Source organism: Copadichromis virginalis, linkage group LG22 (genome assembly GCF_057382275.1).
Source record: "Copadichromis virginalis isolate Kocher_CV1m ecotype Utaka linkage group LG22, C_Virginalis_male_GT1.1, whole genome shotgun sequence".
NCBI classification, from domain to species: domain Eukaryota; kingdom Metazoa; phylum Chordata; class Actinopteri; order Cichliformes; family Cichlidae; genus Copadichromis; species Copadichromis virginalis.
The window spans coordinates 33,999,434-34,027,064 of NC_140638.1; the positions used below are offsets into that span (position 1 = coordinate 33,999,434).

The 27,631-nt window shown below is 40.0% G+C and overlaps 1 protein-coding gene across 4 annotated transcripts in view; it reads right to left on the reverse strand.

Moving 5' to 3' along the window:
• Positions 1–27,631, reverse strand: part of phf14 (PHD finger protein 14) — a 139,773-nt gene that overhangs the window by 38,575 nt on the left and 73,567 nt on the right. For 3 of the 4 annotated variants that reach the window (XM_085446840.1, XM_085446839.1, XM_085446838.1), the window contains exon 17: positions 5,438–5,555. In XM_085446840.1, the coding sequence (XP_085302966.1) occupies positions 5,438–5,555 (118 nt within the window). Of the gene's footprint in view, positions 1–5,437; positions 5,556–24,734; positions 26,809–27,631 lie in introns of those variants that run through there. The other variant, XM_085446841.1, reaches the window with a different exon arrangement.

Sequence of the window (27,631 nt, forward strand, 5' to 3'; positions counted from 1 at the left end):
ATAATAAAACTTTCCTTAAATACAGCTCTCATCTCAGAGTGCTTTTTAGCTGCCCTTAGTGGAGTCAATTATCTCCCCGCACTTGCTATTACTGAGACACTCTGAGCACCTTGCGCCTGAAAAGGTCTGTACACCATACTTTCGCAAAAATGTCACATTCTTAAATGCCTCTCAAATGTAGACCCTGCAATATCAGAAATGGCTCACACGTGGTTTCTTTCATCCATTTGTTGCTTAACCAAGCCTCTTCACCGGGCCCGATGAATTCAAAGTGAATAGTAAAAATCCTTCAAAATCAGAAACCACGTAGCCTGTTGTATATTGATGAGTTACTTTCCAAAGCAGAAATGAACAGATTGTTATGAACAATGCTTTGAACAGACGCTAAATACAAGTGTTCTTTCCATGCTAACATAATAGAGGAAAGAACGCTCATATTACTTTTTCATATCAGTACTTTTGTTACCATGAAATGCAGCCCTGCTATTAGCCTAGAGGTTCTCCTATTTGATTGTTCTAAACTAACCGTTAGTTAGTTTATGTCTTCTTTATAATCAGCATGTTGTGGTTGGGGATAGCATTGAAAAATGTTAAAACAACAGAGATACATTAGCTTCTGAAAAATGACTAATCTAGGCAAAAAAAGGTAACTGAAGAAAAGAAAACTTTCATTTCATATACACTGAGTCTTTTGACAATCAATTTAGCTTTGCTCATACAATATGAAACTCTCTGAAATTCTGCTTTTGATTATTTTGACTTACTGTCTAAATAATTAGGATGAAATGATTCAACCTCTCACTGATCATTCAAATCTAACCCTAACCCCACACAGAAGTTTGGCTCTCAACTGTCATTTCTGTCTAAAGAAATCATCTGCAGTTAAGAATAGAATTATGTCTTAATTCACAAGGCTGATCATCAAATCAGCTTGGTATTTTATTTCACTTAATCACTCTAATTTAGCTCTTCTTAATGCTAGACAGTCTATTTCAGTAAATTTATTTTGTATACGAGTGTTTTTAGACCGTAGTAACTGCAGTGGCTTTAAAAGTAAAGGTAATTAAGAGGCAAGAATTGTATCACTTTTTTTCCCCAAGTAGAAGTACTTCAGGTGTTGGAAACAGGACTGGTTGTTGTAAAGAATTATTTTGGATGGAACCAGAATCATGTTAGTATCACTGATATTATCGGTAATTAAAAAGTGCTTTCTATTCTTGCTGATCACGCCTACTGCTTTTGCACGATAAGCCCAATTCATCCATACACAAACACTCAACAAAACCTTTTTCTATGGAGTGTAGTAGGAGTAAGTTGATGGATTAATTGTGTGTCTTGTGTGTGAGATTCAGTGTTTCCACTATGGCCTTTATAATTCCCTACCTCTGCAACAGAATCATTAAGGAAGTATTTGCTCCATAGAAAAGTTTAGTAGAAATCCATGGTAGATTTGAAAGATATGAAAATTCAGATGTAGTTATTAATTAGTTCGAGAGGCTGTCAAACATATGCAATGCAATATTATTCCGTACAAACAAACAACTAGACAAAATCTAAACCAAAATATGTGGGATAATCTCATTGTGATAATTCATAAATGTATATTAAACATATACAAACTTAGTATAGAAAATAAGGAAATTTGTGTTTGGTTGATGTTTGTTCTAACAATTCTTCTTGGTAATGCATTTTATATTTCGTTAGTTGTTTCCCATGAAATGGTGCCACATTTTTCAGGAAAATGCATTTGTGGGTTGAAGAGCAGGGTTGATCATGTGAGTTGCACCCATTAAACGCCATGCCATGCTTGGAAAAAATTCTCTTGAGTTTCTCTGATAAACTGCTACATAAGGAATGACAGTGTTCTTCCGTTTGTCATTCTGTTTCTCCCTACTTGGTGTGACCCTCTTTCCTGTGCATCTTTTCCAATTTGATAATGGCCCAGTTGGAATAACAACACGTTTTGAGATCTTTCTTTAAAAGGGTGTGCTCCTTTTCCTTCCCTTTTGCCTTACAGGAAACTTTATCTGCCTGGTGTTGGAGGGTCCTGATTATCCCAGTCTTGTGTTCCAGAGGGTGGTGGAAATCAAAGAGCAGGTACTGGTCTGCCTTTGTGGACTTCAATACACTTCAATGTTTAGACCCTCATCATTTTTAATGTGCACAGTGCAGTCCAGAAACAGCTATTATCCTTCATTTCTTCCCTGGTGAACTGTTTCTATCCACTGAGTTGATCTGAAAATTGATGGTGACCCGGGTGTCATCCACATATCACCAACAGCTTTACTTTCTCCATGTAAAAGTTAAGTACTATAGAAAAAACACCATTAACTATGGCACAATTTAAAGGGAAATAAACAGGCTTTCCAAACATATAAGATTTACTGTGATTTACAACAAAAAAAAATAATCGACAAACACAATTTCCTTACCCTTCTGCTAACTTTATCTTTAGGATGTACCTGATTTTACTTCAAGTGGAAGAATAGAGGTTTCACTGAACTATCCCGACAGTGAGTAGGGAAGCAGGAGTTCTCATGCTGATGTTTATAACTATAAATGACTCTAACCCTGACAACGCACAGATGACAAAGGGACCGCTCAATGATGAAAATCATACTGTATAAATGATTAATTAATATGAGAGCGACTTTTTTAAATGTATGAAAGAATGGCCTATAATCAGTATTCTGCATGAGTAAATGGTAAATGGTAAAAGGCCTGTATTTATATAGCGCCTTTCTAGTCCCCAAGGACCCCAAAGCGCTTTACATATCCAGTCATTCACCCATTCACGCACACATTCACACTCACATTCAGCCACAGCCACCCTGGGGCGCACTGACAGAGGCGAGGCTGCCGGACACTGGCGCCACCGGGCCCTCTGACCACCACCAGTAGGCAACGGGTGAAGTGTCTTGCCCAAGGACACAACGACCGAGATTGTCCAAGCCGGGGCTCGAACCGGCAACCTTCCGATTACAAGGCAAACTCCCAACTCTTGAGCCACGATCGCCCCAGTTGAGTAAGTTATCAACAGTTTTTCAATCTGCATATACTTGAATATTACTTAATTAATTAATTTGATATACCTTTATTAGTCCCACAAGGGGAAATTTCATAAGGCTGCCGACCTATTGCACGCATTGGCGGCGCCATCTTACCCTCCGACCATACATACATTACACAAAACATCACATGGGGAAGACAGGTTAGAGAGGTATAACAATGAAAAATGCACCACATGAGGAAAGATAAGGTGAAAACTCCCCCCAGACTGAGCTCCAACAGGGAGATCAGTTTGAGAACAGAAAAAAACACCTCTGCACATGAAAAAACTCTTAATACACCAAAGAAACACATGACAAGCAACAGGGGTGGGTAAAGGGTGAGAGACAGCCGATTTAGACAGTACATCCGGGGCTGCGTGCACTGGTCTCCTTGATCCACCGTCAGCATTGGAAGGGAATAAGCGTCGAAGGCGTTTGGAAAGGGAGGGGAGAGTGAGAGTGTGCATATCAGTGTATATGTATGTGTGTGCGTGTCCAGAGTTCAGCTGAGACAGTGTCTTCGCCCTGCCAGGCTAAGTAAACAGTCTTCCAGCCAACCCAGGTGGCCTTGCATGGAATGGGAAGGAACAGACTAAACACAGTCGTTATCAGGGTGTTGTTGTTCAGCTCCAGCCTTGAGACTGCAGCTGGCGCCAAAGGGGTCTCCGCATGAAGTGATGGTGCTTTTTACTTTAGTGCGAACAGCTCATATGAATTTCAAAGCAGTTCTACAGTCCAACACTGGTCTCTCAATCTCCCGTTGGAGAGCCGCGAGCTTTGCCATACTTGCGTTCTTTGATGTTGTCATTTCTTGTGCTCGAGGAGCCGATTCTGAGAACTCACGACAGTGTGCCTCCCCGAGATGTCATCCAATTTGCACCCAGAGATGTTATTCTGAGCTAGCCCTTCCGAGATGTAATCCAGTCTGCAGTCAGAGATCTTATTCTGAGTATTCACAGCAGCCGTAGCCTCTCCAAGATCTTATCCGTGCTGACTCAATGAGCCCATTTTGAGAAACTCACGCCTCTTCCCATCGTTTCAATCCCAGCGGGCAGCCTTGTGAGGGTTTGAACAGCCGGTTCCGCTTTCTTAATTCTTCGATAAGTCAGGGCCAAGCCAGCTCCGATCAGCCAGAACCCTGTTACCATGGTTCCGAATAAGTAGATATCTTCAGCACTCAGGCTCACCCAAGCCCAAACTTCTCGTTGAGAAAGGGTGTCAATTGCATTTAGGGACCAGTTGATCCAATCCATAATTCCTCTTTTAGGTTTTAGAGAACAGACTGTGAGAGAATGTTCCAGGGAAAAGTAATACAAAAAACACAAGACTAGACAAGGACATAAGAAGCTAAGGGAGAGGAGGAGGAGGAGAGGAGAAAAGTGTGACCGCCTTCGTCAAGAGCAACAGCAGAATGAATATAATAACAATATTTAATAATGTTACTACAAAAAGCATCAACAACAGCACGGATTCAAACTATATTCACTGCTTTCTATATCCATTTAATTGCAACCTGTCAGCATTTTTAATCATAACACTTCAGCAAATTTCTTTGCCATCCTAGTCATTCAGGAAAAATCTGGATTTCGGTGGGTACTGTGACTTTGGACAACCCACTTCACCACCTAGGTTGTGATTGCCCTGCTAAATAATAACGATAAATGGACTGGTTCTTATATAGCACTTTTCTATTCTGAGCATTCAAAGTGCTTTACACAGCTTGCCTCATTCACCAATTCACACGAGCACTTATTTCTGTGAATGTGTGTATATATACACACATTCATACTCTGATGGATGCATCGGAGAGCAACAATTTCTTGCCCCAGGAAATTTGGCATGCAGACTGGATCATACGGTGAACAAAAACCAAACCTTCCGATTAGCAGGTGAGCTGCTTTACCGCCTGAGCTACAGCCATAACACCCTGCTACACTGGCTGAATGTGCTAGAATATGAAATGTGAATCATTGAGTAATTTATGTATTGGTTCTTAAAAACATAAACACAGAAGGTCTAAACAACAATTTAAAAATAACATTGATAAACTAGTATTCACCAGCTTACAAACACTTTTACTTTGTATTTAAAATGTCAAAGTAAAAGCACATTTTTGGTTTTGTTTTTTGGAATTATTTAGTTTGATGTGAATTTTTTAACTGGGGCAGTGATTTAAAGGAAATCATTTAAGAATATTATAATGGAAGTCACACTTTAGTGGAAGAACTGCCACTTACTTGTAGATAAATGTTTTATTTTATGAGTTTTTATGTTACAGTCAAAAAGAAGTAGTAGTTAAAATGAAGTTATAGTACCTCTGAACTGTAATTAACAACAGTCCTCAAGTTTCTTTCTGAGTTATACACATAGACTGTATGCACACTCACTTTAGATGAGGATGTGTCACACTCCTGGCAGATCCAGCCATATCCTGTCTGCTTGGGTGATTTCTTCAGTGGAGGGTCCAGACACCCAAAGTGATAGCAGAGTCGACACTCATCACACCTGAGATGCAGACAAAGGGGGGGCACACGTTATGTCCCAGACACTTAAAGCCTGAGTAGTCCTTTAATGATGAGGCCAGTTCAACAGTGATGGATGATGACAAGGCAGGTGTCAGTGAGTGAACTTTGTTAATGTATTCCAAATATCCTCTAATCACTCCATTCCCTTGACCTTACACAATCATTGTCTGCCCAGTGGTTCATATCAGTGTTCAGATAAATACAGGCCTTGGTAGTGCCAGTAGTGCCTATAAAATCCTAAGGAGCTGGAATATAAGCCCTCTGGTGAAGCAAAAGGGGTCAAATAACTTTTAGAGTATGTTTCACAGAGAAGACATATATTCAATTGCAGCTTTTCAAACCAAAACTGAAATAAACAATCAAATTAATAGTTGATTTATGAACATAAGAACCTTTCCTGGAGTGTGAACACCTCCGAGCTGCTGAAAAAGGCCCAACAGAGACTGTACTTCCTGAGAATTCTCAGGAGGAATAACATCACACAGAGACTGCTGGTGTCCTTCTACAGAGCCACCATTGAGAGTGTTCTAACTTACTGCATATGCATCTGGTACACTAGCTGCACAGGGGCTCAGAGGAAAGCACTCCAAGGGATCATTAACACCGCCCAAAAGATCACTGGCTGCCCTCTCCCCACACTGGAAGTTCTACACAACGCCCACTGTTTTAAAAAGGCCCAAAACATCATAAAAGACACCTCACATCCTGGCCACTCCCTGTTCGAACTGTTGCCCTCAGGCAGACGGTACAGGGCAATCAGAGCAAGGACTAATAGACTCAAACACAGCTGTTATCCAACTGCAATAACACATCTGAATACTACAAAAAAATGTCCATCACGCCACTCTTGTGTTAATCTATGCACGGTCTGAAGCATGTGTGTGGGAATGTATGTGAATGTTTTACTGTTATATCTTATTAGTATTTTAAGTATTCTATCTATTTTATTTATTGAATTTTATTGTTTTATTTATATTTTGATATTGCTAGGGATGATGCAATGATCGGGGACCATTCTTAATTTCGTTGTTCTCATGACAATGACAATAAAGTTTCTAATCGGATTCTGATATTTCTTTCTTTTTTAGAAAATTAAATGTTCACATGCATAGAAATCTTGGGTTAGAATCACAGTGAAATTAATTTAGCATACAGATTGTAAAGTGGTAACATGGTTCTGTTCAAATTATAGAGATACAGCAACTTAAACTACAAAACCTCATTAATTAATTTAGTTTCCTTAACCAGTAGTTAACTGGGCAGCACAACGGTACAATGGTTACCACTGTTGCCTCATAGCAAGGGGGTTATGCACTCACATCTGGTGGCCATCTTGGACCTTTCTGTGTAGAATTTGTGTGTTCTGCCTGTGCTTACGCGAGTTCTCTCCTGTATCCTAGCTTCTTCCTACAGTTCAGAGACAATGAATGTAAACTTGAAAGATTGTAACAGGGCTAACACAGACAGACTGGCAACCTGTCCAGGATGAAACCCATCCCTTTGCCCTTTGACAGCTTGGATAGGCTACAGCTGGGGAGCGGAGGGGCTGGGCAATGCTGTGTAGACTCTTTCCTCACATAGCTAATCACCATTAAGTCACCATTATTGGTAGCTTACTAGCTAAACCCTGTAGATGTTTGAGACAGAGGTGTGGTCTCTGGCTCCACTGCAGGGGAGGGGTGATGCAGCGGGCTCGAGGGGCAATGCTGTGCAGGCTGGCAGGGCAGCTGTGTACAATGTGGTAATCAACTAGGTTTGGGCGGTATAAACAGTATACAGTAGAAACGATATGAATCTGGCCAAAGATAGAGATTTTGACTATACCGCTCTACCGCGATAGTGCATGTTTATGAGGTCATCAAGCTGTTCCTGTTTTGGTCGAAAGCATCGCAGCGGCTGCAAGCTAGCATGGAGCTTACAGGTGGGGAGGAGGAGGGAGTGCTCATAAAGAAGACCAGTGCGACGTCGGTGATATGGACCTGGTTTGGGTTTAAGCTGTCAGAAGTTGAGCAGAAAAATATCATCTGCAAATTATGCCAGGTGACAGTAATAGCGAAGAGAGGGAATACAAGTAATTGGTTTTATAACCTCAAAATGAAACACGTTTTGGAATATGAGGAAAACCAAAAACTGCGCCTTCCACAAATGCCCAGTCATTCAAGTGGAAAGAAAAAAGGTGGCCCTACACACCAGCAGACTGATTTTTTCCAAGCCTTTTCTAAAGGCACATTTTACACTTTATTTTAAACAGTTTAGAATTTTGTGTTTTACCGATATTTTTTTATTCAAAAATCTTTGTGCATTTATCTTCATTTTTATTTGTTATTTAAGAGTTTTGTGTTAAATTGTTTGGAAAAAGATCTGTTACATCTTAAAAAAATATTTGATAAGTTTTGTAATTTTTAATATGTAAAAGATTAAGATTAAAAAAAATTTAAGAAAGGTTTTGCACAATAAGTGTTCTTAAAATGGCATGCTATACTGTTCAGTCATTTTGACATATGTATACAGAAGAAAAGAATATATCGCGATATATGTCATTGCTGCACATGCTTCAAATTATACCGCAGTATGGATTTTAGGCCATATCGCCCTACAGCCCTACAATCAAGACACCCATCATGATGAAGTGCTTCTAGAGGCACATTAAGACCCTGCTGCCACCCAAACTGGACCCACTCCAGTTCACCAATCAACAGATGATACCATTGCCACCACCCTACATCTGGGCTCTCATCCACCTGGATAATAAAGCCTGGAGAATAACCTTCTCTTAAACATCAGCAAATCCAAGGAGCACAAAGCAGGCGAGAAATTACGAGGCACTATATGCGGTGCGCCAGTGGAGAGAGCAGACAATTTCAGATACCTGGGTGTTCACATCACACAGGACCTTTCGTGATCCTGTCACATTAACACTCTGGTGAAGAAAGCCCGGCAGCATCTCTTCTTCCTCAGATGACTCAGAGACTTCCACCTACCTCTGAAGGTGCTCAAGAACTCTACTCATGCACCATCCAGAGCATCCTGACGGGAAATATCTGCACCTGGTATGGGAACAGCACCAAACAGGATAGATGATCTCTCCAAGGATTGGTGCACTCTGCCGAATGCATCATTTGCTCAGTGCTTCCTGACCTGCAGTCTATTTACACCAAGTGGTGCATGAAAGACTTCTCCCATAACAACAAGGTAGTCTTCGCACTGTTGAGGTTAGGGAAGCGCTTCCACTCACTTAAGGGCAACACACAGAGAATGAGGAGGAGCTTCTTCCTCCAGGCTATATGGGCCCTGAACCAGGTGTAGGACTGGACTCTAAATATGTCTATACACCATCGCAAAATAATGTACGCCTGATCTGGGGCCTGTTCTTCGTACGTCGCTCACTACATCCAAGATCACATGACACATCCAAGACCAAACCATCGCACTAACCGTGAGCTCGCTAATCCGGTTCCCCGAACACACCTGCTGTTGACGATTAGTACAGCTGGACGCAGTAATGTGACATCACTGGGTGTCGTAAAAGGGGCTACGCATCGATAGTAGAAACATTGATCGGCAACCCGCTGATTGGTCGGCGAAAATGTCGAAGGGGCGTGCACGGTATTTTCCGGCAGCAGAGCAAGAACTCATGAGTGCGGGATTTCAGGAGTTTCAGAGTTTAATTAAAACGCAAGAGAACACTGCAAAGGCTGCAAAAGCAAGGAGAGAGGGCTGGCAGAAAGTTGCTGACAAATCAAACTCGTAGGTAATTTAATAATAATAATAATAATAATAATAATAATAATAATAATAATAGATTGGATTTATATAGCGCTTTCCAAGGCACCCAAAGCGCTTTACGATACCACTATTCATTCACTCCCACATTCACACACTGGTGGAGGCAGCTACGGTTGTAGCCAGGCTGCCATATCGCGCCATCGGCCCCTCTGGCCAACACCAGTAGGCGGTAGGGTAGATCTATCATATGACACTATATTGTCCAATATCATATGGCATTATATTATATTATAATATGTTATATTATATCCCCTTTCACATTAGAGCCACAACAGGACCCACAAGAACATGGGAACAAGTAAAAGTGGAATACAGGAGTATTCTACAGAATGGTAATATTTATCTCTTAGATTGCTTTTCGTCTCTTGGCAAGGTAATACTGGCCTGTAATACTCTGTTAGTTTGTTCATAACAGCAACCAAGAAAAGGGAAGAGGAAAAAAAGACAGGTGGTGGTCCTGCACCCCCTCGTCAACAAGTTGGTTAAGTAAATAATATCCTCACGGGAATATCGATATCTCTCAATGAGCACACTGTCGCGCTGAGCTAAAGGATCCTGTCTATCCCGCAATATACGCTGAATTCTGAGGACTCTCCTTATCAATCTTGCACCTTCCGCAATGGGTTGGTCGCGTATACGGACAGGATATGGCTGCGACAGACTTCCCAAATCCACCTTCGCTTTTATAGCCGTGGTCTCTCATCTTGATTACACGAAGTAATTTACAATTACTACTCTGAAATATGAATTACATCTGTAATAATCACATACATGTAATAGAATGTTAATAGTTCATTTCCCTTTTTTAGGAAATGACCTGTATGTATCTGTGTGACATCAATAAAAGGATCAGGTGCTGCATTATCTTTAGTTACATTGATAATATTTATTTATGGTGAAACAGTGGTGGAATATCGCTGTTGCTTTCGTATAAATGAAGCGGACATACCTGCGTGGCCGCGATCTAATCCTGTTTACATAAAGTAAACCTGCTCCCCAGCAGGTTTACGCTTACGGCTCTGTTGCTATGACAGCAAGTCCCGGATGAGCTTCGGGGAACCGAACGATCCAGGATCACGCGAAATCGTCAACAATCTAATCCAGCTAACTTACTTAGCGAGGTACGAAGAACAGGCCCCAGGTTTCTCTCATATCACATCACTGTACATGCACTTAATAAAACAATTTAATTCAATAATATACTCAATAACTGTTTTTGACTATTCACTGTCAATCTGCACACTGCTGATTTGCATACCTTTTTAATTTTGATTTTTAACTTTAATGTTATACTTGATTTTTAATTTCAGTTTATTCTTGTATCTGGTTGGGAATTGCACAACAATAAGCATTTCACTGCATGTCGGACTGTGTATAAAATTTCATCAGATCATAGATTTCAGTTCAGCATTCAACACAATCATCCCTCAGCAACTCTTCCCCCATTCAGTTTTCCTCTGCAACTGGATCCTGGACTCACGACTGTGCAGAAATGCACAGTTTGAACCACATCATCAAGTTTGCCGATGAAACGACCGTGCTTGTCTCATCAGCAAGAGCTGAGGACTGTGGTGATGAGTCAGCATACAGAGAGGAGTTGCAACAGCTAACAGACTGGTGTAGAGTCAACAACCTGTCTTTGAATGTGGACAAAACAAAAGACATGATTGTCGACTTCAGGAGAGCACGGAGAGATCACTGTCCACTGAACATCAATGGATCCTCTGTGGAAGTTGTCAAGACCACGAAATTCCTTGGTGTCCACCTTGCAGAGAACCTCTCCTGGTCCCTCAACAACAGCTCCATAACTTGTTGGTTCATGTCTTAAGCTGTCATGTTTCATATCTGCGTTGTTCAGGTTTGTCAAGCTCGTGCCATGTAGGCATCCTGTCATGTTTCCGGTTTATTTTGAAGGGTTTTGTTTCATGTTCTGTGCTTAGTGTACACTTCCCCCGTCGCGTCATTATGTGCATTTGTTTCAGCTGTTTCCACTTTCCATGATCATCCCTTGTGTATTTTTTCTGTGTTTCCACTTGTTCGCTGTCGCGTTGTCTGTGTTACCACCCCCCATGTATTCATAGCCATAGCTGTCACAGTCTTAGTCTTTGTATTTATAGTCTTAGTTTTCTTCGGCATAGTCTTCTGAGTTTTCATAGTTGTATCTCAGTATTAGTTTCCCAGTTTAGTTCTAGTTCTGTTTCGCCACTGTGTTTTGTGCCTTGTTTGGACTCAATGACATCAGCCATAATAAAGGTTCATTATTCGTTTAAACTCAGTTTTATCTCCTCACTCACTCACACACGGTCTGTCCCCGCAAGCCGTGACATCTAGCAGTATCTAACAAAATAGTATCTAGCAGGACAAGCACAGTGATGAGTCCACTGTCACAGGCTATACAAAGGTCATTAGTAACTTTCACTAACACCGTTTCTGTACAGAGATAAGTTCTGAAACCTGACTGAAACTCTTATTATTCATCACCTTACAAATCAAAAGATGCCAATTATCTGCGACAATTAAATTTCTGCTGTGGTTTTAGTAAAACTAAAGTGCCTAATGTTTAAATACCTTTTTTTATATATGGTTGTTGGGGGTGTTGGTGCCTGGGATGTTGGTGAGGACCACACTCATGTGTCCACAAGGGGGGGAAAAAAAGGTTAATGACTTATTAGAGAAATACAAGATGATAGATATCTCAGCCTGTTGCTGGTGGTGGAGCTGACATTTCATTTTGCTACCTGATTTACCTACAGGGCTGGGACACCTGTCAATATTTTCGAAATTCAGACAAAACTGAGATTATTCTACTTGATCCTAAAAATCTTAGGAAAATGTTGACAGTTTTAGGTGCAACCCTAGAGCAATCAGATTTACTAAACGATAATGTCTTAGAGATCAGTTTTTTCCACAACTGTGCAGGCTCTTTCAGGTTTTCTGGCAAAATCGAATCTAGATTTCCTGTTTTTGAGTGTAACCAGTGGTATGCACCTTGTAAACCCTCTGTATTTACATTAATAGGCATCTCTTATAGACTTTGACAATGATATGCCTACCTCATAGAGAGTTCTGGTGTTACTGTGTACCAGTACCAAGTCTGACATGTAAGAGGCATCAGAAGGAGTCTTGGGTTTTGGACGATATTCATCTGCACGTAGCGTTTTCAGTGGGACATTGAAAACTCTACCCCCAGATGAACAGAATCAACCTTTTGGGATTTCCCTTCCTGGATGATTGAGTTGTAATAGCATCTGTGTTGGGTTACGGAGATACTTACCAAACTTTAATAAGCATTTAAATTTATGGAATGTTGCCCTCTTGCACAAGACTAGAAAACCCACGAAACAGGTGCAATACACACTGTGGTATTTAAACATTAACCCATTTAGATTGACTAAAACCATAGCAGAAATTTCATTGTCACAGATAATTGGAATCTTTTGATTTGTAGAGACATAAGATAACTGCTGCACATTAACACAAATATGCCAAAGCACCAAAGTCTCTCACAGTCTCACACAAACAGACACACACACACACACACACACAGTCTGTGCGATGAGCTGAGCTGGCCTATCTGCTAGGGAAACAATGAGAATTTAAAGTACCCTCCAGCCCCCTAGTGAACAGAAGACAAATGACCAAAGTGTGTGGGCTCCACTAATGAGCACATTCCTATTGTTGCACACAAACTGCCAATTGATTTCACATGAATCTCCAACTAAGGAAAAAAAGGAACGGGAAAATTCTTCCGTTTCGCTGCTGGAGACCCTTGAAGGCCTTTCAAATTCACAGGAGGGCTCTTTAGCAAGCCTGCAACGACTGCACAGATGCTTCGCTAATTACTCTACTTGAGTGCACTTTTTGTAATATTTGTTGTGCATTATGTGGAAGATCTCTGAATTAAAGCACCGCTTACTGATATACTTTTTTTCCCCCTTTCTGTATGTGTGACAGTGCAGCAGTTTTTAATTTCCATTTCTCTATGGATAGCAAAATAAGCTTCATTACACTTTTCAGCAAAAGAAAGCTCTATATTCGGGTAATTTCAGAAGTTTACACTAAACGTTGAGCAACACAAGCACAGTCTACATCTCTAAGAGCACAACATTGGGACCGACATTAATTATTTCAATATGAGGAATCCTATGCAGAGGAAGCACATCCAAATGACACTTTTCATGTAGTGTAATGTAATTAACTATAAAAATGTCAGTTTAACACAAATTAACAGATCTAACAGTCAAAAACATAGGAACCTACAGCAGTAGCTGCAGCTATCGAGCAGATAGTGTCTCAGCACATCAGAGACTGTCTACCCCCCCTCCCACGACCTCCAACAGTTTGCTTACAGAGCAAATTGGTCTGCGGAGGATGCCGTCACCCTTCATAGAGCACTGAGACACCTGGAGAACAAGAAGAGCTATGTGAGGATGTTTTTTGTGGACTGCAGCTCAGCATTCAGCACCATAAACCCAGACATTCTCAACGCCAAACTGGACCATATTCATATTCCCCTTGCCACCTGCTCCTGGATCAAAGATTTCCTCACCAACCGGCCTCAATTCGTCCAAGTTGGCTGCCTCCACTGTCACTTCGCACCGGATCCCAGCAGTACTGCATTCTCAGCCCCCTACTGTATGTTCTGTAAACCTATGACTGCACACCAACCCAGCCAGCGTGATTGTCAATCAGAATCAGAATCAGAATACTTTATTAATCCCGAAGGAAATTAGGGTTACAGCAGGCAGCACGCTAATGGCGCATGCGCACTTACAAAGGAGCCTTCTGACCAGACTTACACGAACAACACATTGGGAAGACATGTCAGAGAGGTATGCTGATAGGAAAAAAACAACGAAAATACATAACATGAGGTGAGAAGAGGAGAAAAAAAACTCCACTCAGACTGAGCTCCTACTGGGAGAACAGTTTGATAACAGAAAAAACACCTCAGCACAAAAAGCACATGACTATCAATACACCATTGAAACACAAGACAGGCAACAGGGGCGGGTAAAGGGTAAGAGAGAGCCGGTGTAGACAGCGCATCCAGTCCTGCAGCATGTCTGCGCTGGTCCAGTCGACCACCATCTTCCCCAGGAGGGGACAAGCATCGAAGGCGTTTGGAAAGGGAGGGGGGATGAGTGTGTATCAGTGTATGTGTGTGTCCAGAGTTCAGCTTAGACAGTGTCCTTCGCCCTGCTAGGCTAAGTAAACAGTCTTCCAGCCAACCCAGGTGGCCTTGCGTAGGAGGCCCACCTGGGTTGGTATGCGGTGGTATGCTGATGATACCACCGTAGTTGGGCTCATCTCTAATGGAGGTGAGACAGTGTACAGGACGGAGGTAGAGAACTTGTCCCACTGGTGCTCAGAAAATAACCTGCACTTCCTGCATGTCCTGAGAAAGATTAACCAGGACCAGAAGCTCCTGCTGCTGTCCTTCAGCTCCTCAGTGCTGTGCAGAGGGTAACTAGCACTGCCCACAACATCATTACCTGCCCTCTGCTACCACTGCAGGCCATCACCAGATCCTCAGCAAAGCCAGAGCCATCACAGGTGACCCCCATGCACCCTGCTCACCACCCATTTGACCTGCTGCTTTCTGGTCAGCGCCTCAATCAGGTCTCACACCTCCAGACTCACAAACTGCTTCTTCCCCTTGGCCATTTGGAATTTCAATAAACAACCAAGAGCACAGAAAAAGGCAGCCTTATGGAGTTCAAACAGATGCCAGTGATCAAAGGAGAAGGGCTAGATTGCAGTGAGCTGATAGGAAGGCAACAATAACACAAGGATTTACAGGAATAGTAAATTTGCATCATGGCTTTGTCACTGATAAATCTGCAGTAATTTTTTGATGCTATCATGTCAGTATAGACCAAAATCACTTTCTATTCCAGCTCGGTAATAATGTGGTAATAGTGGAGTAACAAGGTCTTGATTTTTATGAGTTAACTTCAATAATCACTACTTCCAAACTATCAACTTGTCTTTTAGACACCATTTCTACAAGACTGCTCATGAATATGATCAACCTATCTCTATTAATCAGCTTTGTACCACAGGCCCTCAAGCTGGCAGTAGTTAAACCGTTACTTAAAAAGCCATCACTTGACCCAGCTGTCTTAGCTAATTATAGGCCAATCTCCAAGCTTCCTTTTATCTAAAAAAAATCTTGAAAGAGTAGCTGTAAAACAGCTGCCTGATCATCTGCAGAGGAATGGTTTATTGCAGTTTCAGTCAGCTTTCAGAGCTCATCAGAGCATAGGAATAGCTTTAGAGATGGTTACAATTGATCTTCTTCAGACTCTGACAGTGGACTCATCTCTGTGCTTGTCCAGTGTTCAATACTGTTGACCATAATATTCTGGTACAGCTATTAGAGCATGCTGTTGACATTACAGCTACTACACTACTTTCACTACACTAAGGTCAATTAAGGAGTTCCACAGGGTTCTGTGCCGGGACCAATTCTGTTTACATGATACATGCTTCCTACAGGCAGCAGCATTAGAGCGTATAGCATACATTTTCGCTGCAGATGACACCCAACTTTATCTATTCATGGAGTCAGATGACACACACCAATTAGTTATAATGCGAGAATGTCTTAAAAACATAAAGATGTCTAAATATCTGTTTCAAAATTCAGAAAAAAATGAAGTTGTTGTACTCAGCCCTAAAAATCTGAGTAATACTATATCTAATCAGATGGTTTCTCTCTATAGCATTACCTCCCAGGTGGCCGCCAGTAACACTGTGAGGAATCTTGGAGTTGTTTTTGACCAGGACAATGTGCGTATTAAACAAATATGAACAACTGTTTTCTTCCATTTGTGCAACATCTCTAAAATTAGAAATGTCCTGTCTCACTGACGCTGAAAACGTTCATTTTCATTCATTCATTACTTCTAGGCTGGAATACTGCAATTCATTATTATCAGGATGTCCTAAAAACTACATGAAAAGCCTTCAGCTGATCTAAAATGCTGCTGCAAGAATATTGACAGGGACTAGAAAGAGAGCGCAGATTTCTTCTTTACCGGTTTCTCTACATTATTCGTATTTAACACGGAGTCAGAGTTGAATTTCAAATCCTTTTCATCACATACAAGGTCTTGTGTTAACACATCACTCTGCATGTATTAGTTATTATTATTAATCTGGCTTTCTTCCACAGTGTGTCTTTATCCTGTCTTCCTCCCCCAATTCTCAACCGGTCTCAAGACATAGCCATCCCTCCCTGAGCCTGGTTCTGCTGGAGGTTCCTTCCTATTAAAAGGAGTTTTTCCTTCCCACTGTCACCAAAGCATTTACTATGGGACCATATGATTATTGGGGTTTTCTCCGTTTTCTCTGTATTATTGTGGGGTCTTTAACTTAACCTAACAACCTAACTGTTGTTGGGATTTGGTGCTATATAAATAAAATTGAATTGAATTGAAAGTTATAGCTACAGTAATATTAGATTGAAATTTATTTAAACAGATACTAAACAGGCCAGAAACTGGGGGTAATAATGTGAAACAAATACATGTCTATGAGGGAAAAACCAATCAGTATTATATTGGTGGAAATATGATGACCTAACATGGACTGAATGGTAAATGGACTGGTCTTATATACCACTTTTCTACTCCTCATGAGCACGACTTGCCTCATTTACCCATTCACACAAGCACATTTTTCTATGCTTTTTTTCTAAGCAAGTGCCATCTATGTATCATTCACACACATTCATACTCCAATGAACGCATCAGAGAGTAGCTTGGGGTTAATATCTTGCCCAAAGATATTTGGCATACAGATAGGAGCCATCACCAACCTTTTGATTTGTAGATGACCTGCTCTACATCCTGAGCTACAGCCAAAGAATCTGTGCATTACAATTTTCACATACTGACTTGTGTTATTAACCTCATAATAAGGTAATACTGACTAATGTTTAACATATTAGCATACCGGGACTAAATTATAATGCTAGAATTAATCTTGCTTCACGCCTCTAACATCCTTCTTTGTTTGAAGGCAAGAGTGTAAATATTGTGCTTAATGTTGCAGCTTCTTACCTGGAAACAAAGTCTCTTTCATGTTAGTTACCTATTAAAAGCAACCTTCAACAAGTGTGACGATTACTTGGAAATGTGTGGTAGGGGAATGTAAGTTACAATTTCACAAACCAACTGCATTTCCTACTTGCCTAATATCAATACATTATTTTGGTTATGTCACTTTTACAAGCATGTCTGTATAAGATAGGTTTCCCTAATTAACATTTTCATTTCAAATATCAACGTTTTGCCACTCAGTATTAATCTTGGAAACACCTACAGGCATAATTTAATTTTCAATTTCAGGAGTCACCATGATAAAAACTGCATGTGAAAAAAACAAACAGTCAAACTGGATATAATGCTTGGTCTTCCCTCACAGCCCTGAACATACACGCAGTTGTATGACATTGTGGATTCTTAAATGGCTCCATTCAAAGTCAACATGGAACAAAATACATGCTAATTCTGTTATGTGCACCAAGCCATTAACAAAAAAACTAAACAAAAAAGTTGTATACTTATAATAGCCACATCATTTGACATCTGAAATGTCCTTTGGTCATGTAGCATATTCACATACTTTTACTTAAATCCATTTGTGGTCTTTAATATGCTTTTAATGAGTGTCATTCACAGCAGTGAATGGAACTAACTACTAACTACTTTGTGTTGAATTGTTAAGTACCTGTGTATTAGTCAATATTAGCAGTTCACTGGGAATGTCTACTTACAGAAATGTATTAGCTCATGTACTGATATCAAATATTCAAATATTATTTTAAAAAAAGTGTCTGTGATATTTATTCAAGGTGCTGGTATGGAGAAGGCTAAATTCATAAAGGTACACTATGTAAAATCTCACCACGAGATATCAGTCGATTGCAGTCAACTGAATTCTGTTTTCTTTCCCCTCCCAATTGCTGCAGTGGCTGCTGTGGGACAAACATCTCTGGTCGCTGTTTATCTGCAGTGAGTATGGGCTGTCAATCTGCTATTTACCTCCGCTGTCAAAATGTGTCCCCATATTCACTTTGGAGGAAGCTGTAAAACTTTGTGAAGGGAGTCCAATACGAGTGAATGAGTCAGTGAAGCTCACTTCTATCCAATAACAACAATACTGAAGCAGGTTGTTGAGGATATCCTGAACTCATTTGGCATGAGCGCTGCTATTTTTGTTGCTATTAGATGGTGTTAGAACTACTTCAAAGACAGTTTCACTATGTATGCATGTGGCTAGAGACCACCCACACATGCAAAATGTAATTAGGCAGAACCACTGTACTGAAGATGGCAGGGCAACATTGGCTTCCACAAACCGGTGCCCCCTCCCATGCAATTTTAATTGGATTAATCCTAAATTTATGAGAACACATCAGTTTGTTGCAAGATATGCACCTGCAGACATACAATCTTGTTTAAAAATATATTCACGCTGATGGATGTGGCTTAATGGTTAGTTGTTGTTTGCCCTTCAACTCTAAACTACATTTAATTGGTCAGTCATTAAAACATTTGCCCAGAAACCTGAGTGCACGATCATAGACACTTCCCCTGCATTCTGTGGTTTCAGCTGTACAATGGTCAGTTTGTGGCCCTGTTGTTTGATCCACATAGTGAATGTCGTTTTCAGTTGCTTCCCAGTCACCTGTAAGCATCAGCCTTTATCTCCTGCCAACATTACCCTTACACACAGAGCTACAGCAAGGTCTTTGATGTTATCAAAGCAATTTGGCCCAGCTTTAATCATTGGGAAAATTGAGTAGTTCCCCCCCTCCTCCCTTGTACTTGTACTAAGCAGACAAAATCCAATCAGTCATATAAGAGATTATTGATTGATGTAATCTTATTGGAGGTGAGGTGATGGACGGGACATGACTGATTGCTTTTGTCTGCTACATGTCTTGCTCTCAGTTGGCGATTCATGTCCACTTTGATCTGGTGTTTAATCTTTTTCTGAAGTTCTCATATCAGTCCCCAGAGACAGGTTCTCACCAGGCGGGGCTGATGGCCCACAAAATCCAAGTTGGTTACATTTGATCTCGTCCACATCTTCAAAATCACTCTCACAGTCCTGACTAGATCTCTTAAAGAGAAGTGTCATTACTCCCGTATCATATCAAATCATATCGCCTGCAGAAATATTCACCGATTTGTCATTAGAACTAAATTGAATCATGCTGATCAGGAAATAAACGACAAAACATTACATCAAGTTTAATGATGAGTTCATCCCATCCAAGAAACCTGTGGTTCAATTTTATAAGTTTATTACTTAGTTATAATTAGCAAAATATTTTACAGAAAATTCTTGCTAAGCAACCTAGCTAGGTTCATTGACAAACTCTCATCCAAACATAGTCAATTCTGGTTAAAAAACAAAAAACCCCACTACATTTCAGCCAAAACGCTGACATTTAAAGCTTAAAAGCAATATGTGATGTGTTTTATATACACTATATGCCTGAACCGTTCTGGTCAGTGGCCAAAATTTGATAATCATGATCTAAAAGTAAACATTAAAATGTTATACATGTATTTTCTACACAGACTTTACTAACATTAGCCACAATAAGATACTGTTCACAACAGACCAAGCAAAAGCTATGAAAAAAATCTTAGATTGGCCGACAGCAGGTTGATTCAGCTAACTGATCATAACTGGCAATGTAATAAAAAGCCCACTTCATAAGGTTTGTGTTTGGATATCAAACTATTATCTTTCCATTAACACTCACCCTAAAAAGGACAACATGTTTTACTATATAGCTTATACATTGTGTTTTTTGTTCTTTTAAATATGATGTGTGCTCATAAATGTTTTGTGTGTATCATAATGGGGTAATTTAAGTAAAGTGTACACAAAGCACTTTTTTTTTTATTTGTTTCAAAGTACTGACCAAAGTTATCTTGTCCCTTTTCTCTTCAAACCTTCACCAACACACAGCAAATATTTATATTATGAAGTATATTTATTTCAAGTATAATCCAGTCTTAAGCCTGATCCATTTTTGGTACTGAATTTAGCGTAACATATGGTCAAATGAGACTACGGGTGAAAGGGATACTTTTGACCAACAGGACCATTATAGCTGCAGTTAGGCTGTTTCAGATACACAACCCTTTTACAGTGAATATGTGTGTTAATGAAAATTAAAACTTGAACTCTGCTGTTGCTGCCTTTCAGGTCTCCCTGTGAGGCTAAGCGCATTAATTTTTTTTTAGAGGACTGCATTCACTCTGTGTGGCCGAATACCTAGGAAAATGGCCACAAACACGCTACTATGAATTCTGTTTAATAAAGTGAGCACAGGAGTGTTTTGTCTTGAATTCAGCATCACTACGGTTAAACTCCCCCAAATATTAAATAAAATAATGAGAAAAGTTAAAATGATAGAAATCAATCACTTAGAACAGCAAATGTGACGATAAAACATATAATCGGCCATGTTATTGATACTTGTTTCTATGCAACTGCTGAATACCATGAAATCATGTATTGAAAGGGGTTTTGTAACCTCAAAAACTTCAAATCTTTGCAACAGTGTGTTTGTGTCTGAGCCCGAGCTCAAATGGCTGAAACAAGTAAGTGAATTTGTCAGAACCGGGCAACACAATTACCTTGGAAAAGTCCATGTGACAGGAATCAATATGACACAAAGCACTCAGCCATTAACTCTTCTCCATAACAAAGTGTGCAACTGTCTTTCCAAAGAACAGTTGATTATTGAACTTAGAAAGCCTTTTACCTTTTGATCTACTATTTGGTCTATGCAACGTTACAAAACAGCTACTGTTTTACAAGATAGGAAATAATGAATGGACTGCTGAAGTTGCACCTATAGAAAAGTTAAGTCAGATCAGGTCCCTTTATTAGCTTATCTGACCACAGCTTATTCACTGCTGGGACAGAAGAGATAGGAAGAGAGGAACAGGAGTGATCTATACAACCCTCACCTAGTGTTTTGTTTTTGACTGAACATTTTCGTATTTTGCAGCAGGGGGCCCCATTAAACTGTGTATCAATCGACAACAGGACTGAATTCACATTAGATATGTTGTCCTCGTGTTTGAAATTTGCTACAGACAATCGTCTAGAAATACAAAGACCTTGTAGCACACTGTAAATCCATCAAACCAATCTGAGGTGAAGGAATCAGTTAAGATATAACGTTTTGATATGGCCTTGGGGTTCAAGATGTAATGATTAAATGGGCAAAAGGCAAACACTGAAGTTAACTGGATATCAAGAACAAACCAGTTATGGACTAGAAGGAAACCACGACAACTCTGGGGAGCATTCAACAGACCCACACAGTGGCAAAGTCACAGGACTAACAGATGGGGAAGAGACTAATAGATTTTAGCTCCTTGGCCACACCTCCCACACAGACCCAGTCCTCTGGTGTTTTCTGTTTTAAATGTGGGGGAAAAGGGTGAAGTCAGCAAAAACAAACTGCCACCATTAAATCATCTTCCTGAATCTAATGTCAGAGCAGTAATGGGAATGCACCCATGATCGCAAAGGTTACTCCTTTCTTGAATCTCTGTGCTAGCTTTTCTTTCTCTGTATTCCTCTACCCCTCGTGCTCATCCCCTAACCATGAGTCAGCTGTGGCCAAGATCATGTCTTATTTGCTGGCTGCTGTTCTGCCATAAAACACTCTTTACTTGATGATGATGGATGGGAACATCTAAAGCTCACCATGGTGAGTTGGTTTCACCTGAAGGAGATGCCTAAATTAATGCTGCCACCCTGTTCAAACCCAAAATTTCCCTCTTACATCTTTTCCAAATATTGTTTGAACTCCAAAGGCTGCCTGGCCTCCTGCAGAAACAGTGCATCTTGTTAATGTCTGCTACTAAATTTGAGTCTTTATTTATATTCAGGATGGCAGCATTACAAATTGAGCTAAATCTCAAGAGATAGTTTCAACTGGTAAAAAAAATCCTAACCCAGCTTGCCTTACATTTAAAAGTGACACATAAGATCCCTAGATGCATCTTTTTAAAATTTTTTCCTTCAGTCCAAGAGAGATACACGACCTAGTCGAAGATACTGTGCAGAATAACTCCTTCAAACTGAATGCTGAACACTGGAGCCTGCTATAGTGTTGGTCTCTATAGCTAATCTCTTTCTTATTAACAATGGTATGGGGATACACACACACACACACACACACACACATACATATGCATATATACATGTATCGCCAGTATGTCGCAGGGCTAACACATGGAAACAGACAATCATTTGCACTCACATTCCCGCCTACAAGCAATTCCCTTACTAACTGCATGTCTTTGGACTTGCATCCTCAGACTGTATGCTAAGCCAAAGAAAGAAGACTGAGGACAACAAAGTATGAGTATATTAAAAAGATGGCCACAACTCACCACATGGTTAGTGGATACCTCAGGCAGCAGAAACCTGAGAAAGAAGAGGAGAAAGAACAAGTGGCTGATACTGAGAAATCCTACCAATGGCTGGATAAAGCTATTGGTAGGACAGCACAGAGAAACTAATCATGACAGCTAAGAAACAACCAGGGTCTTGCCTGGTGTGGGGATTACCACACCAGGCAAGACCCTGGTTGTTTATGATGCAAAGATGCCCCCTGAGACAATCCAGCACACAACAGCTGGATACAAGATGCTAGCAGGCAGGACATACATATATAGAACCCCATAACCAAGCAGCTGGCATAGTATACAGGAACATCTGTGTCGAGTATGGCCCTAAAATTAGGAAGTCAAAATGGTGGTTGAGAATGACCAAGCTAAGATCCTGTGGGACTTCCAGATACACAAGAACAAACTGGTGATGGCTAACGAACTGGACACAGTAGTGGCAGACAAGCATAAGCCCGTAGTGATAGATGTAGCCATACCAAGTGATAGAAACATAAAGAAGAAAAACAAGAATCTCAAGAAATACCAAGCGCTAAGAGAGGAGCTCCAGAAGATGTGGAAGGTAAAGGTAACAGTGGTCCCTGTGGTAATCGGAGCATGCAGGGCAGTGAGCCAAGCTGGGCGAGTGATTCCGAGACATCTGTCCAGAAGAGCACAGTCTAAGAACAGGTAACATACTGTGTAGGACCCTCAAGCTTCCAAACCTCTGGTAGATGACCCGAGTTTGAAGTTTTTTATACATACATTCTCTCAAACACAGAGACGTGCAAGGAGGGAGGGAGGAAGGAACATAGGTCCTATGAATGAAATGCTTTGATTCAGCCAGTTTGTTCTAGTAGTGTCTGATAAACAATACGGCTCGATGTGAAACTAATGATATTAACACAGTATCCGAGAAACATGAGGTCCAGGTTTTGCACTGATTATGAAATGTAATGCGATTTATATAGCACTTTTCTAGTCTTACTGACCACTCAAAGCACTTCAGAATACAAACTTCATTTAGCAAAAAATTCATATTATTTGTGAAAGCTGCAATACCTGTACTACACAAAAACGGTTCCAAGTGGGGTTCGAACCAAGAACCTTTTTTGCTCTGAGGTCGTAGCACTAACCACTTCACCGCAGCACTGGCCGACTAACAACTATGTGTGTCCAAACAAGGCAGTGTTAGCTGATAGCATTCCACTCGCTTGCCCAAATATGGTCATTTTCTCTCATAAATAAATAAATTTTAAAAAATACATTTCAAAGCCTACAATATAGTGACTTTACAAATCAAAGAATGTTGTCATAGTGGCTGTGTCCATCTTTTTGCCCAAGGTTCTCACACATTTCTGTATTCTCTCTAGTGGCCTGTATTTGACTTACTGCTCCGTAATGATAATAATCACTTGTATGCCAACGTTAGGCCTATGACATATCTGCATCCTATTACGGAAAGACATCAGCTGGCTTAATAACAACATGTATGCTATGTTACAGTTAATGTACAGTTAGCAACAAGTTTATTGACTTCAGGGTCTTTTGTTCTTAATCTTTTTTTCATTGTTCGGCTTGTCCAACCACGGACCTAATTGTGAACGTGGACGATTTTCTGTAGTATGAAAACCGAAAAAGAAAACATTAACATCCCACAAATAGAAGGTTTGTAGTTACTTTTTCTTTTTTACCGTCTTTGTTTTGTTTCGTAAAAATTTTGTCACTGCAATAACACAATCAACCACATCTGCTGAAACTTTACGTAGGCCAAGAAGCAATATTTCCTCTGCCCCCACCTCCACCAACAAGGCCCCTTCGCAGGCGATAAATCACAGATGACAGAGGGCACTACATGCACAAGCGGACCACCATGCCGCAGCTTTACAACAATTAATTAACTGTCTGACAGTCATTTATCATGGCAACAATAAGGTGAAAAAGTCAAGAGTTTATTAAAGCTCTGCTTATTTTTCAAGAGCTATAGACCATAGGAAACACTTCATATACATGTACAAATACATATGCAACATTCACATTCTTACTTCATACAGAATGACAGTAACACAAAACACAATTAATCAGAAAGAATCCCTTAAAAGCACATCTGTAAACAAATATTTGCCAGACAAAGAAACTTCTCGAACACGTCACAAATCAGAGTTCGAACTCGGCAACACAAGCTTAAGGTTACTACAATTAAGTATGTTGGCACAAAGTGAAGACATGTTTGGCCTTTTTAATAAATACTGTACACTGCATCACACTAAATGACTACCTGTTTTTCAAAAGCGACAAGACAACATCACTAATTTTCAGTTTGAAGTTATGGTACAGATCTGATATAGCCATGCACTGTAGAACTGATATGCAGTCTTTGAGACTGACTAGGAGACTAGGAGTAATGGGATAAGGACTGGTCAGGAGTCAGTAGGTCATTCTACAATCTTATCCCAAGAGAAAACTCCATGTGGTGCTGTTTCTGGACAAACTCTGGAAAAAGCAAACAGCAGTAAAATGCCTGCAACTGCAGTAACTGTTCTCAAAAGCATGCATATATGGCCCCAAATAGGCAATGGAGTGACATTTGAGGGCAGAATCTGACACTTGTCAGAAGCCCTGGGAGAGCAGCAATAAGATATTGTTTTGACAGCACTTCGGGCCACCAGAGACATGCAAGCAAAGCTGCGCTTCTTTCTGAGGACGTCAGTTTAACTGTCACTTCAAGATATGAGACAAAGGAAGACTTCTAAATGCGTAAAGACATTAAAGACACTAAAGACATTAGGACTAATATTTAAGTGCTATTACTGCTAACTGCTAACTACACTAGCTCCTTCCGACTACAGCTGCTTACCACAGTTGATTACTTTACTCCTTTACGTGATACAACAGAAACTTTGTGTATTAGAGATTTTGCATTTTCTGTACATAATAATCCTGTTTCTTAATATTTGTTCTCCTCAGTATTCATCAGCACACAACAACAATCAACTTTAGAAAAGCCCACGTTCAAGAATGTTTCCAGTTAACCATATTTAATAATAGACACCATTGACCAGAACCGATAGGTCACACAGGCAGGTCAAATGTGTGGCACACCAGAGTAGAAGCAAAGCAAAGCATGTCGAAACGCTGGTTTCAGGAGTACGCCTAGACGCATAGAGAGGGTTACGTTGAGATATAGTCTAAAGTGCTCCACAGCAGCACATTCAGCTTACTACAGGACTTCCTTTAAGAAGTTAAACGCTAAACCAAACAAACTTAGCTGCTTTATTCATTGAGAAAGCTTTATCCTACTCGACTGATTATACTTGAAATCAATCTTAAGGAAGCCACAAAGTGGGCAACTGAACTTTGCATTAAATTGCTTTCTTTTTTTTCTTTTTTTTTTAATGAACAGAGCAATACAGGTGTTCATGTTTCACTGTTACTGTCTAATGTTAATCTAAAACGATTTTCAAAAGGAAATACAGCACACATTAAAGAAGGAATGACAATATTTCATGAAAACCATTACAGATAACTCAAATGTATTACAGATCTTAATTTCAGGTGGCTTAATAGTAAACGCTGTCATTTTCTACTTGTTTTTTTTTTTTTTCTTTTGCTCATGTATTTTAGTCAGTCGTCAAAAGTGTTTAAATCCTAACATGTCTTGCTGCATGCAGCTGTGTCCAAATAATAAGATAAGTTAATGGTCATATGTGCAAGCAGTTGAGAGTCCAACACTAATAAAAATATAGTAATAAAATGAAATATAACTGTGTCTGACAACAATTCATCATGTAGGGATCCATGTTTTAGATTCACACAGATCTGCTCAATTTCGTTGGTCCAGTTTGGATCAGAGGTGGCTGTGGGGCGGCGTGATGGTCTCGTTCTTCAGTCTGACTTGACTGCCATTCTTCAAATGCTTCAATTTGTCTCTCTCTCTCTCTAAGCCAACGGTCATCTGTCCCGAGTTCTTATGGGAGGTGAGGTAGCTGCCCCAGCTCTCACAACCTGTGCAATGCAAAGATAGAAAGAGTCAGGGCAGCACACCTCACACCCCGATCAGAACCCCTGAAACTCAAATGCTGCCTCAAGAGCACCAAAAATAACACACAAATACTTTAGTATTCAAGTGCTGAGCTCATTCCAATCTGTTAAAATGACACTGGTCCTGAAAAGGTATTTGACATGTCAATGTGAATGAAAAACTAATATTTGTAACATTCATTCTACATTAGTGTGATACTTTACACTACAGACACTACTTAGCAGATTGTTGCAAAAGAAAAGACATTAAAGATTTAAACTGTTGAATAAAACTATAGTTACTAATAGGATGCCTGAATCAACCCAGTACAAGTGCTGGATGATAGATGATGGTTTTATTTCAACTCAAAAGAATCCAAACACCAAAAAAGTGTTTGTACTCTTCTTTGTTTCCTGTCACTCATTGGGGTATTTAATAGTCACAATAGAATTTTCTGCACTTTTTTTTAATTTAAAGGATGTGCATTTGTTGCTTCACTATTTGTCTGATCTTGAAAAGAAGACAGTGAATTCTAGAGCACATAGTAATTCACACTATCCACATTATTTATACCGAGTAAAGAAAAAGAAGAGCGGTACACACTAGAGACCACTGAGTGTCAAGCTTTTTTTGAATGACTTAAATCAATGATGGAACTGAAACAATGAGTAAAGTAGAAGAGATGAGAATTTATAATTTAGTCACTGCAATAAAACTGTAGCAGAATTACAGAATTGATGCTGAACCCTTTCTAAAGTTATCCAAAAGCTTGAAAAAAAAAAAAAAAAAAGCAAATGTTGATTTTGC